The sequence below is a fragment of the Rhinoderma darwinii genome, chromosome 4 (assembly GCF_050947455.1).
Source record: "Rhinoderma darwinii isolate aRhiDar2 chromosome 4, aRhiDar2.hap1, whole genome shotgun sequence".
Classification (NCBI taxonomy): Eukaryota; Metazoa; Chordata; class Amphibia; order Anura; family Rhinodermatidae; genus Rhinoderma; species Rhinoderma darwinii.
This window is the reverse complement of record NC_134690.1, coordinates 50,398,724-50,412,303: the sequence shown is the minus strand read 5'-3', so window position 1 is coordinate 50,412,303 and position 13,580 is coordinate 50,398,724. Positions and strand designations below refer to the sequence as shown.

Genomic DNA, 13,580 nt, shown 5'->3' with positions numbered 1-13,580 from the left:
GTTATCTACATTACAGCACCGATCACATCATGTACAATATAGGCCACTTATAATGTGGTGACAGAGCCTCTATAAGTTTGGAGGAGTTTTGCCTTTCTTTGGATCATCGGCGGAGGATGATGGGTTCAACTAATCGTTTTTTGTTTTTTTTAATGTTTACGATAAACTATGTCGTTTTGGGGCTTGGTTGACTAAAAATTAATATAATATACAAATCGCGAGAAAAAAAATCTGTTTGTGACCATTATTGTTATTATTATCTAAGTGCTGATCATTTTAGAGCATAGTTTAGATGTTTTATACAGGATGGAGACATTTGAGAGGCAATTTTTTAAAATTCCTCTTAAATGCTTTTTATATTTTTCTCAAAACTCCCACCCAGGCTAGGATAACTGTACCTCAGTCGTCTGGGGAAAGGGAAGTGACAACTGCATCTCCTGAGCAGCTCAGAATGGTGCGTCTAGAAGTTTATAAAGATTGTAGGAACCAACCTTATGACTTTCCTTCATGTTTGTGTCTTTCTAGTTCAATATATATGTTTGTATAGAGCTGGTATATTGACCCTTTGTCACTAGAAATGCAAAGATATTTTAGCAAATTGGTAACATGGCCATTATAGGGGTTCTCATTTATAGTCCTAGAAACATGTCAGAAGGTAAAAACATTTTCCAGAATTATAGGGGTTTGCCTCATTACAGTTCCTCAGACCTCCTGCAAACAGCTGATTTTGCCTGAGAAAGCTGTGACTAGCCAGAAATTTAGTATTACACTGCAGGACCTTCAAATGACTGGCTGTCCATGTAATACATGAATGCAGTGTCAGAATGGAATAACTTGGCCCACCAGCGGAAATTATTTTTAGGTCCCATCCTTCAGCTATATAGAAATAATGGGAACACTATTAATTGTGTAGTAAAACGCATGTAGTAAAACAAAGACCAATATTACCACCATATAGTGGTAGATGCCAGTAAACGCTCTGCAGACCATATAAGTGAATACTTTACAGTTATATCCAGTGACTCACCGGTGACGTCTTCTCAGATTGGAGTCATTCACTTTCCCTTTTCTTCTTTATCCGGCCCAGAACGCCATGACAACCTCTTCCAGCTATGAATCGCCTCTGCAGAATTTGCAACACAGGCATCTTTGGCTCCTCACTTTTCTAGCATCTCCCCACCTATTCCCCACCCTCTACAAAATCTTGCCATTTATAGTGCCACCAGATGGAAATAATACCCCCTCTTGGTGCCCCACACTGTAATAGTACCACTCTTTAGGCCCCACACAGTAATAGTGCTCTTCGTAGTGCCCCCAAAAAGTAACAGTGCCCCCTTTAGGCATCACAGTAATATTGACCCTTTGTACTCCCTACAAAGGAATGCCTACCATATATGCACAAAGTAGTCTACTACGCTATTGATTCCGTCAAAACGATGGAACCCTTGCAAAACTGAGACAAACGGAAACCATTGGCACCGGATCCGTCACCATTGAAATCAATGGTGATGGAAATGCAAACCTTTGGTTTCCGTTTGTGTCGGTCAGGGTCCCGTTCCAACGGAAAGCTCTGTCGGAACGGGACCCTAGCGCAGACGTGAACGACGCCTTACTCTTCTCCTGTGCCCTCCTTCCCTCTCCATAGACTTCTATGGGCTGCTGTAACCTGATCCCTCAGTGAGCTGAGAGCGAGTCTTGTCTGAGAAAGCAGTAAATTCAAAGTGAGTAAACAGTTTAGGGGTTAGGGCTGATAGGTAGAAAAAGAGGCATTTTTTTCTAATAAGATATATTACAACATAATTTATATTCACATATACTAGTGATTTATGCAAATCGTGTTCAAAGTGCAGTGCTTATTTAACGGAAATGTCCCCCCCCCCTTGGGATTTCTTCTATTGCAATTAGCGACCGATTAACTTTTAACAAGGGCCTTTAGGTTATGCCATCTTTAAACTAGTAGACTAGCACCCACTATACAACAGCACATCACGTCCAGGAATTGACCAGATAGGTGTCAGTGTGAGGGTTTTCTTTTTTAGAATTACTCCTAGCTCTTTCAGTGATGCTGTGGACCGATTAGGGCTTTTCTGAAACGACAAGATCCATTTAGCCAATTCAGTTTGGTTTGTTGGATTCTATAGTGGGCACTTTCAAGCAGATTGTTTGGCCTGTTGGTTGCTAATCTAAAAATTAGTAGCAACTGTGGTTAATTAAAAGAAAACCTCTGATGGAATCCTGTTTCTCCTGCTGAGTGCTGATTCTACCTCTATACCATGTGCCTTATACTACATGAACCATTACTGGGGTCTTTTGGTCATCTTGCAAGAGGTAGAAGTGCCTGGTGGCTCATCAACTGCTACCAACACTTCTACAATATAGATGACCAGGTTGGTCTCCATCAAGCTGTGGAGAATCCAAGTGGTCACCAATGTTTGGTAGGGCTGTTAATGGATCCTTAAGTTTGTAGGACTTTTTAATAAATAGTTACAATTGAGAACTCTTGGAGGTGGAGCTTTCTAACCAAATTTTTTTTTGGGGCTATACATTTTTATTTTATATCAAAGAGCGGAGGAATACGGTGGAGAGAAGAAGAGGAAGCATAACTACTAATAGTGATGTCTTCATTCCAAGACCATAGAAGCAGGGAATACTGTCACACCAGCTTATTTTCTACCTTTTCGTTTTTGGACTACTCCTTAGTTAAAACATGGGCCACCTGGAAGTTCAGGATAGGCTTCTAAAAAGGGGAACTCCTGATTCCTTGTGTGTGCACTTGTTTTACTGTCCTATTAAAAAAAATATGTTTTAATATTCTAGGTTGATATTGAAATCAATGGAGAGTGTGTGGACCTGCACATGAAACTTGGAGACAATGGAGAAGCTTTCTTTGTTGAGGAAACTGAGAATAACGAGGTAAATTCTGTTCAGAACGAACAAGTCAACTTCTGTACGTAATAAGAACCTCGATGTTACGTTTCTATTCACACCACTGTAGAAAACATTTACAATAAAGATCGCTGCTCCTAGACTGTCCAAAAGTTCATTGACTATGAATGGCCCATGAGTGGTCTCCTGGATGGTCTAAGGCAGTGGTTTCCAATCTGTGGCTCTCTAGCTGTTGTGAAACTACAACTACTAGCAGAACTGCAGCTATTAGGGCATGATGGGAGTTGACATTTCACAACCGCTGGAAAGCGACAGGTTGGAGAACAGTGTATAGTGTGCTTTAGAACCCATGAACGGAGTTCCGACACAGATGTGAACGAAGCCTTAGATGTGTTCGACTACAGGTGGATCCTGGGTGTCGGAGACACGCAGGACCCGCTTTCACTGAACCAGTCAGTCCCGCAGACTTGACAGATTCAGGTTTTAGTGCGAGATACAGCTGCTCCATATCTCAAAAAACAAAAATAATTTTAATTAAGTATTTTGACAACCGCACCAATCACACTGATAGTTGTTTGTTTTTTTTTAATAAAAATGTCTGTTTCAAAGGTGTACATAGCCTTTAAGCAACTTTCAAAATCACTTTGATTAACTTTAATTAATTTTTTTTTATATAAGATACAGCTTCTGTGTATCCTGTATACATAGAAGTTGTATCGTTCTGTCTCAGCCGATTCCGTCAGTTCAGCTGATCGATATTAGCTGGATCCTGTGTGTCCGATACGCAGGACCCGCTCTCGGCCGAGTTGTCAGTTCAGCTGAACTGATGGAATTCGTTGAGACCGAATGATACAGGATACATAGAAGCTGTATCTTAAAAGTAAACCCCCCCCCCTTTTTTTTTTTTTTTTTATATAAAAGTGATTTTAAAAGTTTCTTTAAAAAAAACTAAATACATTAATTTAAATTAAAAAAATCCTTACAAATGTGTATGTGTACATAGACTTTAAGGCTGATGCTGAGTGATTCAAAATTATCCATACTGTTAGGGCAAAGCCACACGTGGCGGAATTGCTCTTGAATTCCGCTGCGGACACTCCGCAGCGTTAATCCGCAGCGGAGCCGTTTCTCCATTGCCTTCCACTTCTTTTTAGTAAGCTTCGTTTAGACGAGGCTGAAAATTCCGCTGCGGAGCATAGGCTGCGGTGCGGAATTTGGTGTCCGCAGCATGCAATGGCTGTTGCGGAGTTGTGGCGGACTGGTTGCGGACTCATGGCGGAATTTCTCCATTGACTTCAATGGAGATTCTAAATTCCGCAATGAAGTCCGCAGCTGTCATGCACATGTTATGTGTGGTGCGGATGCGTCTTGCTTTTTTGACATGACATTTCTTCATTCTGGCTGGACCTATGTATTTCTAGGTCTACAGCCAGACTGAAGAAATCAATGGGGCTCCCATAATTACGGGAGCGTTGCTAGGAGACGTCCGTAAATAGTCACTGTCCAGGGTGCTGAAAGAGTTAAGCGATCGGCAGTAACTGTTTCTGCACCCTGGACAGTGACTACCGATCCCAATATACAGCAACCTGTAAAAAAAATAGAAGTTCATACTTACCGAGAACTCCCTGCTTCTGTCTCCAGTCCGGCTTCCCAGGATGACGTTTCAGTCTAAGTGACGGCTGCAGCCAATCACAGGCTGCAGCGGTCACATGGACTGCCGCGTCATCCAGGGAGGTCGGGCTGGATGCCGAAAGAGGGACGCGTCACCAAGACAACGGCCGGTAAGTATGAAATTCGTTTACTTTCACTAGGGAAAGTGCTGTCCCTTCTCTCTATCCTGCACTGATAGGGAGAAGGGAAGTACTTTCACCGCAATACGCAGCAGCTAGTCCGCATCAATTTACTGCACATTTTGGGCAGATCGGCCGCAGAATCTGCAACGCAGATTCTGTGCGGCATTGATGCGGACAGTTGCGGAGGAAATCCGCCACGTGTGGGCATGCCCTTACAGTGTACTATTTATTGATGCTGATACCAAGGGCGGGGTTGTGACAACTATTTAGTTGGTCCTGCACCAAGGAATGGTGGCCGCCTTCTCCTTCCAAAGTGTTGAGCAGACAGGTGGTCAGGGCATAACCTGTGCAACCGCTCTGTTCTAACGTTCTGCTGGCGTATATTCCACCACTGTTGTCTATTTGACCTATTTATAATATCACTTTGAAATATTTTTTACTGATCATTTTGGTATTGCAACAATATCAATTGATGTTAACCCGTTAGGCCCCACCCCTTTACCCTATGATGTCATACTTTTATTTTCCCTACCTTTTTACTGGTGTATATAAACCCCTGTGTAATGTACTGCTGTTACACTTGCTTGAGGAAGACACCTGTTTGGTGTTGAAACGCGTAGCCCTATGAAATAAAACAACTTTTAATAAACGTATTCCAGTCTATGTCCTTCATCCAGCAGCGCCCAGATATCCTCGTTTTCCTAACTATATTTATGCCACTTATTGCGGGTGCTTTTATGCACGGCCGGCCAAGGAGGAGCTGCAGCTTCTCCTAAACTGTACAGAGTTGTGCCTGTTATTCGCACATCTTGCCCAGGTGAGCAGTTATATCTCCCTCTCTCCATTCTCAACATACCAAAAGGTTTCTTCATTATGGAGCGCCGTGTTTTTATTTCTTAAACACGTTTGTATGTTCTCCTGTGACCTGTGAGTTCCCATCTCCAGTACCAGCCCCACTCCAGTGAAAAACCTCGCCAGACCATTGCAAAGCCCGCATGTGTGACTTTTATGAGTAAATGACTCCTTGCGCCAATGTACTCCAAATTGTCACCACCCATAAATAAATTTTCCAAGATATATCACCTGATAGATCAGCACAATATTACAATACTGTCTTAGCAGAATTTCACGTCTTGCCCCTCTTTAACATAAGGGACTTCTTCATTTCTTCTTATGTGTCGGGAGAGCCTGGTTCTAGATCACAAACAGATCGGAGAAAGTACTGGAAGTTCTGTTCTGTGAGAAGGGGACATAGCGGGAGTTATTCAGACTCTATTTGTATAAAGTCCCTGGTCTTTGACATTAGACTGGACACAAATGGACGGCATTCATGTAATACCAAAGTGACAGAGCCAGCTCTAGACAGACGTGGTCTTGTTTTATCTTGGCTACATCTATGATAAAATCTTGTAGGGGCCAGACCAGAGCTGCTGGAGGGTTTCTTGGCAGGAGCTGTGAAATTCTGACCTATACGCGGCCTTGTGCTTCTTGTTCATATTAACCCGATAAATGAGTTACCCAGATAAATGAACAGTTTAACTCCAGGGGGTTCACCTAACAGACGTCTCCTGATCACATCTATGTCTCGAGACTTTTTATTAGATGCATTTGTGAAACCGGTCTCAATGACCTTGTACTGACCTTGTAGTTCTAATATACATAACCTGAGTGTTTTATTCGTTTGCTTTGTCATCCTGAGACATGGAAAGGATCCTGATAGAGGTGGACACTAGAATATCCATATTGCCTTTAGTCAGAGGTGTCAATTAAAACGAATGGGACAAAATGTGACATCTGTAACCTACCCCCCCCCCCCAACTGTTAACACCCAGTTGTCAATTTATTCATACATTTCCAGGAGGAATAACAGAGGAGCGGAATCGACAAAAAAACGAGAGAAAGATGTCTCCAGCTCACCTTGTATTTGGACTTTTGTTTTATGGTCTAAACAGAGGAGCGGCATAAGTTAGAGTACTAAGAACAGATGCTCCAGAATTGTTTTTTTTTTACATGGCAGGAGAGCAGACAAGACCTCTTTAATCACTGAGCTACAATGCTACTCTATACTTTGGGTTTAAATTCTGCCCTTTTCCAAGATGGCGTGCTGTCCGTAAATCAAACCACCTTGTTTACGTTTTTAAGGCTGAAAACCTGTAAAGGCCTAGTCCTATTTCCCCATATCTGCAGCACAGGAGTAAGATATGTGCTACTGCTGTGTTTAGTTCACAGAGGGATGCCTACAGTGATAGTGTTACAATCGGGGCAAAAACGCCCGAATTCCGTCCGTAATTAGTGTGTGTGAACATACTCTTACACTGATAACTGGCCAGAATGATTCTTTGTTGTTGCAGCTGATAAATATGTTTTAAAATGCTTCCTAATTCCTGGGGGGTCATCTCCGTTTATGCCAATAGATGGACGTCTCCACTGGATTCCCTAATAGGGTAGAACTCCCATTATTAGAAGCCTTCGAGAGCTAAGTGACAGACCAAGGCCATCAGTAGACATGTATGGAGCGATTTTGTTTTTCTTTTGATGAACTACGAAGCCTAAATTTCATTTAGGTAGCGATGCGTGAAATACCAGTTTTAACTTTATCAGATTTAAATGATAAAATTCTTTCTGCTGGCACTAGGTGGAGCTAACTGCATATACATATATTATAGAGATCAATAGGAGCTGTATACATTCTTATGCAGTGAGCTCCCCCTAGTGGTAGCTGCAGGCTAACCAAATTTTATCATGTAACTCCATGGCTGTGTGAACCTTATAAAGAATTTTGGACTTGTATAGATAAGAGAAAATGTAATTTTAGGTACATCACATGCCTTAAGCTACCTCCACTAACCCCTGCACCATCCCAAACCACCTGGAGTATTAGATGTTAACCAGAAGCTTTATCTTCCTATAGCAATTACTATGCTGTAACTGAATGTTATTGAATTAAATAAAATCCATACTTATACTATGACCTTTATCATCCCAGGAGTATGTCCCATCCCACCTGGCAACTTCTCCTATATTATTGGATGGAGCATCTCTTATGGAGTCGCAGTTGAAGAGAAACCCGATAGAATGGTCGAGAAATTTGGATGCGTCCGGATCAACTCTATCCCCTGGCAACATGCACCTGAATCAGGGTGGCACGGAGAGTGCCCCCTGTAGCTCTGCTAAGAAGAGACGGAAACGGAGGAGGAAGTCAAAGCTAGACAACTTAAAGAGAGAAGACAACGGGGACACGACGGAAGATGAAGATGTGTTTACCATAGAGATCAGCTCTGAGGAAGAGACTGAGCCTCTCGAAACAGCCAGGTTTGCTTCTGAGCTTATTTTTTTTTCATCATTTGTTTGTTATCCAATTTTTCCTTAATGCTTTTTATTATATAAGCAATGTTAAATACTTTTGTGTCAAAAAATCCAAAAATATAGTAGGTATGATACCTTTATTGGCTAACCATAAAAGTTCTATATTCTTTCACGGTTAGCCAATAAAGGTATCATACCTATTATACTTTTGTCTTTTTTTACACAAAAGTATTTAACATTGCTTATTGTTTCTGGCTAACACGGTACTACACTATTTTTTTTTTTACTATACTTCGTATTATATAAGCGAAAACTTTAAACAAAAAAAACCTTTATTACAAACAACATTTTTATTCAAATGGGAAAAATCACCAAATCCCTTCAAAGTGGAGGTGGAGCGTCGTTGCGGAATATAAGTAATGCATAGTTCCACTCTGAACATGATTTTATTCTTTGCTTTACATATTTTGAATTGATTTTGAGCTACATCAAATCACATTCAAAGCTGCTTTCAAAATTCTGCTGGTTGACCTCTAAACAGGGTCTGCAATTATAGTCATGTGACGTAACCGCTTCGCTCTTGCTGCGTAACTGGGTATCCACCATGCATTGCTCTCTGGTAACCAGCAGAATTCTGAATTTAGCTTTGGATGTCAACAGAGAAGAAAAGTCATTGTAACTCAAAATCAGTAATAGAAAAGTAAAGTATTTACAAAGTTTATTGTCATTTTATGCAGATTTCTACATTGAAGTCTTCTAAACTGGGGGGTTCTGAATGTTCACCCCCATGTGCCTGTTTCTGTAGCATTTCTCCTTCAGCTAAATAGGCTAGTTATCCTATTAATAATATTATTTATCATTACTATATAGTCACATGATGTTAAATTATAATTAAACATGAACAATTCCCATTATTGAAGCATTCTACTTTTCTTATGTCCTGAACAAACCTGTCAGGAAAAGGCGCGAGATAGGTTAATTTACTAGTCCAATATGTCGCAAGTCAATTGTTTGTAGCTGGCAGTGCTGAATTCTATCTGAATTCTGGGTTTTATGGCCTGAGGTGTGCCCATTATCACAGTCTGTATCTGATTCCGATACGTGAGTAATATCGAGAGGAGGTTATAAGAGGTGACGGTAAATAAATATACATGTCATATAACACACACACACACTATATATCTCATGGCATTTGTATTTCAATATATGATTTAATGGAGGTAAATCACGTTTCAGTATATATTAGTGTTTAGTGACCTCTGGTGGAAAAAGATAGTATTGCACGTGAAGCTCTGGCTACATTGATGTTATACTATGCGCTTGTCCACACACAATGGAATTACTGCAGAAAATTTCTGCAGCAATTCCGTTGATAGTTGCAGACTTTCCGCTGCGGCAAAAACACACCATTTCCTGCGTTTTTGACAGCAGAAAATGGTGCGTATTTTGCTGCGTTTTTCACAATGCAAATTGATGGTGACATCTCCTTTGAAAAACGCAGTGATTCTGGCCAAAAATGACGCACCGCATATCAATTTTGGCTCAGAATTTTTACACAGTGTGTGGATGGGATTTGTTAAATCTCATCCACTATGCTGCTACTGTATCCTGATGCGTTTTTTTCCATTCGCAATTCCGGATGGAAAAAAACGCAGCAGTTCCGCAGCGTGTGGATGAACCCTAATAGTAATAATATTTTCCTGTTTAATGTTTATATGATCCGCAGTACTAAAAAAATTTAAAATAAGTGTTAAAACTAAATATAATAAACAAATTCAGGTGGAGCGGAGACCACAGCAACCATAAATACATAGACATAACACATTGTACATTTTTTTTTACCGTAAAAGACATTTATGGCATATTGAATGCAATAATGCTGCTGGATCAAGGCTGTTTCCGTATAGCCACAGACTGTAAGCTCTTAAGCTCCCCCTAGTGGTGGCTGCAGGCAGACAGAATTTTATCATTTAACTCTGTCTACGCAGGGAATTTGGAGCTCCGTTTCAGAAAAACAAAGCTCTGACTGTTCTACAGATATATTAAGAAATAAATGAACACTGAATGCTGGACCTAAAATTTAAATGATGATAAAAGGAGGACATTTCCGTTAAGCTAACCCTCCTCCTGACACCTCAACCCTCACATGGAGAAAGCCATGCGGAGACACGTTTCAGATTCTACCAAATTTTTACAAGTTTATTTTGGTAAACTTGCAGAGGCCCCTATAGACTTGCAATGGGCTAGTTCATTCTTTCTGTTTTTGTTTTTTTTCCCACTCGTTTCTTGGTTTAGTGCATTTATTACTTAAGTATTGAGTCTTCCATGATGTCCATTATTATAGGCCATGTACACATTTGAAATGGTTGTTTTTGTATTTTTTAATAAAAATGTCAGTCAGCGTGATTGGTGCAACTTTCTAAATACTTTTTATTAAAAAAAGTTTTTGCTTTTTGAGATACAGCTGCTTTATAACCTGTATACAGAGCAGCTGTATCTAGCGCTGAGACCTGTGTCTCTCAGATCAGTGGGGCTGACTGGTCCAGTGACAGCGGGTCCTGCGCGTCTCTGACACACAGGACCCACCTGTTATTGATCACTTCTAAGTTAAGAACCCGTCAGTGCCGCTGACCTGATGGTTTCAGCACTAGATACAGCTACTCTGTATACAGGATACAAAGGAGCTGTATCTCAAAAACTAAAAAACATTTTTAATAAAAAAGTATTTAGAAAGTGGCACCAATCACACTGACATTTTTAATTTAAAAAAAAACACACAATTTTAAAGGCTTATGTAGCCGTTCAGCCTAGTGACTGCATTTAATGATCAATTATTATGTCCTGTGTAATCTTTTCTAGACCTTCAGTTCAGAACAGCTTCGGTGACCGGGTCCTTGAGATGAAACAGTCACTGGGTGGACACTTCCCTAAAACCGACACTTACCGCCACTCTGACGGAGAGTGGAATCCAGGACAAAGGTTTGTACATATCATGATAAAACATTGAATAAATGGACTTCACTTCATAGGGGGATATGCGTCAAATGGAAGGCCGCTGCCTTCTATGTATATTGATATTATTTGCCTGATGAAGGTTAACAATTAACCCGAAACGTTGCTGCAAAAGATTCATCAGCCGTGTTTTATGGATATGGTTGTAAAGTGTTAAATAAAGTTTTATGCTGCAGATTTTTTTTTTTTTTAAACTAGTCAAACAATTCAAGTGGAAACGCAAGATAAATTGACATGTATCATATTTTCAAATATTTATGTATGTGATGCCACGCACCTCCCTGTATGTGATGCCACGCACCTCCCTGTATGTGATGCCACGCACCTCCCTGTATGTGATGTCACGCACCTCCCTGTATGTGATGTCACGCACCTCCCTGTATGTGATGCCACGCACCTCCCTGTATGTGATGTCACGCACCTCCCTGTATGTGATGTCACGCACCTCCCTGTATGTGGTGTCACGCACCTCCCTGTATGTGATGTCACGCACCTCCCTGTATGTGATGTCACGCACCTCCCTGTATGTGATGTCACGCACCTCCCTGTATGTGATGTCACGCACCTCCCTGTATGTGATGCCACGCACCTCCCTGTATGTGATGCCACGCACCTCCCTGTATGTGATGCCACGCACCTCCCTGTATGTGATGCCACGCACCTCCCTGTATGTGATGCCACGCACCTCCCTGTATGTGATGCCACGCACCTCCCTGTATGTGATGCCACGCACCTCCCTGTATGTGATGCCACGCACCTCCCTGTATGTGATGCCACGCACCTCCCTGTATCTGATGTCACGCACCTCCCTGTATGTGATGTCACGCACCTCCCTGTATGTGATGTCACGCACCTCCCTGTATGTGATGTCACGCACCTCCCTGTATGTGATGTCACGCACCTCCCTGTATGTGATGCCACACAGCCCCGATGTAGATGATGCTACACAGCCTGACATGAATGCCCTACATACTCACCGATGCAGCGCTGTCTTCTTCAGGCAAGGCCTCTCGTCTTCACGGGATCTGCGGCGATGCGATGACACTCACCGATGCAGCTCGTCTCTACGCGTGGTCTCTCGTCTTCACGGGAACTTCGAAGGTGGCGTGATGACGTCATCGCGTCACCTTCGCAGAACCCGTGAAGATGAGAGATCACACCTGAAGATGTCAGCGCTGCATTGGTGAGTGTCATCGAGCCGCCGATAGCGAGCAAGGCAACCAGTAGTTCCCTTGCCGATCCCCATGTCACAGATGCGCTTTTAACGGTTGTTACATGTATTGACAGCCGTTAAAAATGGATCCTTTGACTTCTATGGGGGCCGTCCTATTTTTTGACGCCCATTATTCACTGCCATTAAAAAACCGGACATGTGAATACACCCATAGAACATCATTGTTCTGAAAACAGCTGTGGTGTGACGGCCGTTTAAAAGAACGGTTGTCACACTGTCGTTTTTCACTGTCGTGTGAATAAGGCCTAAGGCCCTGTTCGCACATGTTGGATTTGATACGGATTCCGATGACATGCCGATGATTCTGCATCCCATGCATATGAGGTTTCCACAACCCAGTTCACATGCTTAAAATTTTTTTGTCTGCACCATGATAAGAAATCCACCACAGTAATAAGTAGCATTCTAATTATTTTGCATGGAAAAGCCGAGGATAAGCAACATTGAATGACAATAGGACTCAGGCCTTGTTCACACAGTTTTTTGCAGGCAGAAAAATCTGCCTTGAATTTCCTTTATGCTTTCTCTGCCTCCCATTGATGTCAATGGGAGGTTAGAGACGGAAATGCTCGAAGAAAGGACATGTCACTACTTTTTTCCCGTAAGCGTTTTTTTCCGCTTCTGTACTCAGGCTTTGCAAAGCTTCAGACGTCACTTTACGTACATGGACATCAGGAACAGCGCCAGAGTCCCTGGGCAGTGCGCTAGTAGAAGGCTCCAGCCCTGGGAAAGCTCCAGGTGTCACTGCCATTCATGGGCAGTGACTTCAGGAGTTTCCCCTGGGCCATTCCGCGGGCGACGTATCCCACTATATGCCATACAGTGTGATACGTTTTGGCTACATCAAAATCCAGAGCATTAACCGGTCACTGCCTGCTCCATGGTTTCATTCACTGTAATTGACATCAGCACCAAAATAATTTAATGTGTATAACGTACAAACGTGAGCGCCACACTTTCCTTTGCTCACCTGAGGTAATGGGGCAGATATCTTAGCTGTATGGGGCCCAGAAATTCCTGATAGCGGCCCTGCCCCCGTCACATGAATACAAGACAGGGATTGGTGCGGTCCTAGACTGCACCAATCACTACCTATCACTGCCCTGACAGTGTTCGGTTTATGCCGAAAAAAGCTGCAATTGGATGGTCAGTATTGACCGTCCAATCACAGCGATCGCTGATGCGGGGGGAGGGACCCGATTGTCCCCTGGTCATTGAGTAAAGATGGCCTGCTGTCAGGGACAGCAGCCATCTTTACTCTGTCACCGTGTTCTTAGACACGGTGACCGCTTAACACAATTCAACTAACAGTTACGTTGAAGCGTTAAGACCTTGGCGACAGCGACGTA

The 13,580-nt window shown here is 42.2% G+C and overlaps 1 protein-coding gene across 4 annotated transcripts in view; it reads left to right on the top strand.

Moving 5' to 3' along the window:
- Positions 1-13,580, top strand: part of LPIN1 (lipin 1) — a 121,215-nt gene that overhangs the window by 52,169 nt on the left and 55,466 nt on the right. For all 4 annotated transcript variants that reach the window (XM_075861095.1, XM_075861094.1, XM_075861096.1 and 1 more), the window contains exons 3-5: positions 2,818-2,913; positions 7,666-7,991; positions 10,845-10,964. In XM_075861095.1, the coding sequence (XP_075717210.1) occupies positions 2,818-2,913; positions 7,666-7,991; positions 10,845-10,964 (542 nt within the window). The remainder of the gene's footprint in view (positions 1-2,817; positions 2,914-7,665; positions 7,992-10,844; positions 10,965-13,580) is intronic.